Source organism: Camelina sativa, chromosome 16 (genome assembly GCF_000633955.1).
Source record: "Camelina sativa cultivar DH55 chromosome 16, Cs, whole genome shotgun sequence".
In the NCBI taxonomy this organism is placed as follows: domain Eukaryota; kingdom Viridiplantae; phylum Streptophyta; class Magnoliopsida; order Brassicales; family Brassicaceae; genus Camelina; species Camelina sativa.
This window is the reverse complement of record NC_025700.1, coordinates 17,272,950-17,277,465: the sequence shown is the minus strand read 5'-3', so window position 1 is coordinate 17,277,465 and position 4,516 is coordinate 17,272,950. Positions and strand designations below refer to the sequence as shown.

Genomic DNA, 4,516 nt, shown 5'->3' with positions numbered 1-4,516 from the left:
ATTGGTCAAGATTCACCAAAGGCATACTACAACGTTGTTGTAGGTCAACTTCTCAAACACAAGAAAAACCAAGTGAGAGCTTCTCGAAGATTTCAAACTTTTTTCCTGCAAGGTCAACACGTGGACCTCAAGCCACCTTCCACGTCAGCAAACATGTCAGGACATTGAACAAGTCCGGGTTCGGGTCGAACAAGGTGGTTCTGTAACAAGATAACTACGATTCTACCCCTCTGTTATTATATCGACCGTCAGCTTCTTCTCATGTTCATTTGCCCATCACGCCATGACGCGCTTTTACTTCCAATCAGCAAAAAGGGAGATAAGAGGAAAAAATGCATTAGAAAATTCTTATATTTTTTTTTTTCTCTTTATCAATTGGTGAAATGTTTTAAAAATAATTTGGAGAGAATAAAAGAATCTAACTTGTATGTGTTTTGTATGATTTTTGATTGGAGGAAAGTCTTTTTTATTCAGATTTTTGTTCAGCTAAAACCCAAAGTTTTCTTTTCTCTATGTATTTTTATTTTTATTTTTTTGGTGAAAGGGTTTATATGCTAACCCATCTTTTAGATTATCTACTTTGTAATTTATCTATGAAGGTAAGGTTGATTCTAATTACAAGAAAGCCTTCAATTAGTTTAGTTGTTCTAGAATCTCAATTCATATTCAACGCAACAAAAGAAAAATATTTAGATTTGTTTTGTTAGATATGGATAAAAATTCATTTTTTTTTGTAGACAATTTTATCAAGTGAACTTTGACCGGAGATAAACGACGATATTTGACCATATTATTTTAAGTTTTTCACAGTCTCGTCATTAATAAAAAAAAAAAAAGAGAAAATAATATTTAATACATAAAATAGGAAAAAAGAAAAAGAAAAGGAGAGGTGTTAAGATTTGGGAGCTAATTAATTAATAATATCCCAAACCATATATAAAAGAGAGAGCAAAGGCTTCACCTATTTTTATCAAATCTCAACAATACTCTTCTCTTATTTTCAGACAAAACAAAAGAGAAAAAAAAACTTTTATGTTTTGAGATCTGATTGATAAAAAAAAAAGATGCAAGTTGTTTCTCCTTCATCGCCGGCGCAACAATTCGCCGGAAAAGAGAGGTTTTCAGAGGTTTACGGTAAATTAAACAACGATTTTGGCTCCAAACTAAAGATTGGTTCTACAACAGAGCAAGAACACAGAGATCATCATAATCTTGAGAAATCACGGTTGAATCAGAACGAGACCAAAGCAGAATCTGATGAGGAAGAGGAAGGAGAAGAGTTCTCATTCGCAAGTGTAAACGCAGAGAATTCACCAATAACCGCAGAAGAAGCGTTTAAAGACGGTCAGATCCGACCGGTTTATCCTCTGTTTAACCGGAATTTTTTCTTCGACGGTCCAAAGGAAGAAACTTTACGTTCACCTCTCAAGAAACTCTTCGTTGAAGCCACCACCACCACCGCGGAGGACGAAGATGAAGAAGAGCCGATGGGTCCTTATTGTTCATGGAAAGGTCGTACGGTGGTTGAAGCATCACCGGAGACTTGTCGGAAAAGTAACTCGACAGGGTTTTCGAAGCTATGGAGGTTTAAAGATCTTGTTTTGAGAAGTAACAGCGATGGTAGAGACGCGTTTGTGTTTCTTAGCAACGGGAGAGATGGTGACAAGAACCAACCAACTCCGTCTTGGTCGTCGGTGAAATCAAAGAGATCGGAGAAAGAGAAAGAGAAAACGAAAACGGAGAAGAAGAAGAAGATGAGAACGAAGTCGGCACATGAGAAATTGTATACGAGAAACAGAGCAATGAGAGAAGAAGGTAAACGAAGATCGTATCTTCCGTACAAACATGTTGGTTTCTTTACTAATGTCAATGGTTTAACCAGAAATGTTAATCCTTTCTGATTAAACCGATCCGTATCAAATTATCACTCTACCGACAAATCTTATGCCTTTTGTGTATATAAATATCTAACCTTTTTTTTTTGAGGTACCTTTTGTATTATAAAACGGACCTTCTTTTTTTTGTTAAGTAAAAAAAAGTGAAATTTACTTATTAAATTTCTCAATGTATCCATTTGATTTGATATTGTGGATAAAGAATGAGATTCACCGATCCTTTTATGTTGTTGGCATCTAAAAAGATCCCAAAAGATTACCCTCAATCTTTCGTTAAAAATGAAAGAATGTTTTTTGACCAAAAAAAAAAAAAAAAATGAAAGAATGTTTTTACTCATTTCATCCAATTTCAGAAATGTATAATAGAAAGTAGTAGTTTTTCAGTAATAGATCAATGGATTTATTGATTTTGATGACACGTTTTGATAGACCAAATCATATATACGAACAAATATTTTTAGTATCAGTTTGTACAAAATGTTATAGATCCACAAGAATATTTTTAAAAGATGCTAGAATAATAAGTACGGTATTATATCTCTATCTAATTTGATTGACGAAGGCCGCAGACTACATGTAAAAAAACATTTTAGAGGTGGGCTACAAATTAGTCGCATTTATTTTTGATAGCTTAGTTTCACAAATTCTGTTTACCGACAAAATTAACTGTTTAGATTGTCGTTGAAGTACAAACCACACTATTGGAACTTTGTAGTGACGAGTGACAACACATCTGATAACCAAACTCAATGTCTACTCCGGAATACAAGATTACAACAACTAATATAGCTTTATATGTACGAGGCCCATATAAATAGTTGGGCCGAAAACAAGAATCATAGGCATGAGTAATCCATGGTCCAAGCTGACGAACACCATTCAAAAATAGATATTTCATATTCTTGTAGATAGATTCATCAAGCCCAATAATTTTCTGGTTTAGAATTCAAAAAGTAGATTAATAGTAGTATTGTTGACACAAAACGAACTTATAACTTGTATAATTAAAAAAAAATTTCAATAATAAATAATCAATACAATAAAACTTTATATATTTTTCACCAGAGCATGATATATCAACTTTAATATTCAAGCTGGTGCTGACACATCAATTAAAATCAATAGCCAATAAAAACATTTGAATTAATACAACTAAGATTTCTAGACCAATTAAAAAACTAGGTGATAAAAAAACATGGTCACTATAGAAAAAGGTCATTGGGTCATTATTATAAAGGCCTGTATGTGTAATAAAAATATTACAATAATAGACCATACAAATGTGTAATAAAAATATTTTTCGTTAGTCAAAAAACTTATAGTTGAAACAACCATTGCAAATGTCATCAAAATTTCCAACGGTAGATCATTCACCACCTTCGGTTTGAGTTAGAAGCATATTATGATGTCGATATTGCATGACACTCAACTTTAGAACGACATAATGACAATTTAGTTGGCAATAGATAAAATAATATACTAAATTTAACTAGATAAATAAATAAGAAAATAAGAATTCAAGAAGTAAAAATTATAAGTAAAGATAACTCATCAAATTCTAAAATAAACTATATGTTTTACAAATTATATCTATTCTAAAAAATATTCAAAATAGTATCCCGCTGTTTGTCATATTTTACATGTAAGAATGTAAAAATTTGTTGTCAAAAAATATATATAAAAATTTGATTTGTTTTTCTATTTTTTCTTTTAAGATGTTGCTAGATTAACATATATAGTTTGAAGAACTTAATCATAAGCTTGTCAAGTGACTGATAAGCTTCCAACATGATCCTAAGCTTTTCAAGTGATTAAATGGGTTTGTTTAGTTTAGGTGTTAGGTTATAAGATAAAAACAAGTATAAATATGTTGTAATGTTGTAAGAGATAAATTAAGATTTAGGAGACATCAAGAAAATTTACAATGTAGACATCAAAAAGTAATCTCTCTTATGTTCTAGAAGGATTGTGAGTGAGAAACAAATAAAGAAATAATGGTTTGTAATCCCAAAACTTATTTGGTAATAAATTTAAAATATATTCAAAAACTAAATGTATGAAATAAAAAACTCAAGTATCGTATAAGGATGTAAATAAGAATAACAAAAAAATACTATTGAAATTATCAAAAACTTATGAATTGATTCTAAATAACATATTAAATTATGAAATCGAAAAAGAAAAACAAATATAACAAAAATAAAATAAAAAAACCAATCCTGCAGCGTAGGGCGGATACCAACCTAATTTGATTTAATTTCTATTAGATTAATAAATTTCAGAATATTTACGTGAAAGCATATATATAGAAGATAATCATCTGATTTATCTTCTACCATTATTTTTAGTGTTTTCTCATGATATCAATAACTATATATTAAACATACAGAGATCTCTTATATCTGGTTGTGATTTTTACTAAATAAATAACAGAACCAAATAAAGAAGAATTTTTTTAAAAGAACAAATGGAAGAAGAAGAAGAAGAAGTCCTGCTTCACTCACCTTTCGCTTTCTCTATCCCCTTAACAGAGCTCCCCCACATTGCTCGAACGGTCGTCATAAATTCCTTGTTACCTCGAAAATCCAAAATCCCATATCTCCAATCTTCTATCCAAAATA

The 4,516-nt window shown here is 30.8% G+C and overlaps 1 protein-coding gene across 1 annotated transcript; it reads left to right on the top strand.

The window, feature by feature from the left end:
* On the top strand, positions 959-1,949 carry LOC104750879. Its single transcript, XM_010472731.2, has one exon. It carries the CDS (start codon positions 1,065-1,067, stop codon positions 1,899-1,901), a length of 837 nt encoding a protein of 278 aa, XP_010471033.1. The 5' UTR covers positions 959-1,064; the 3' UTR covers positions 1,902-1,949.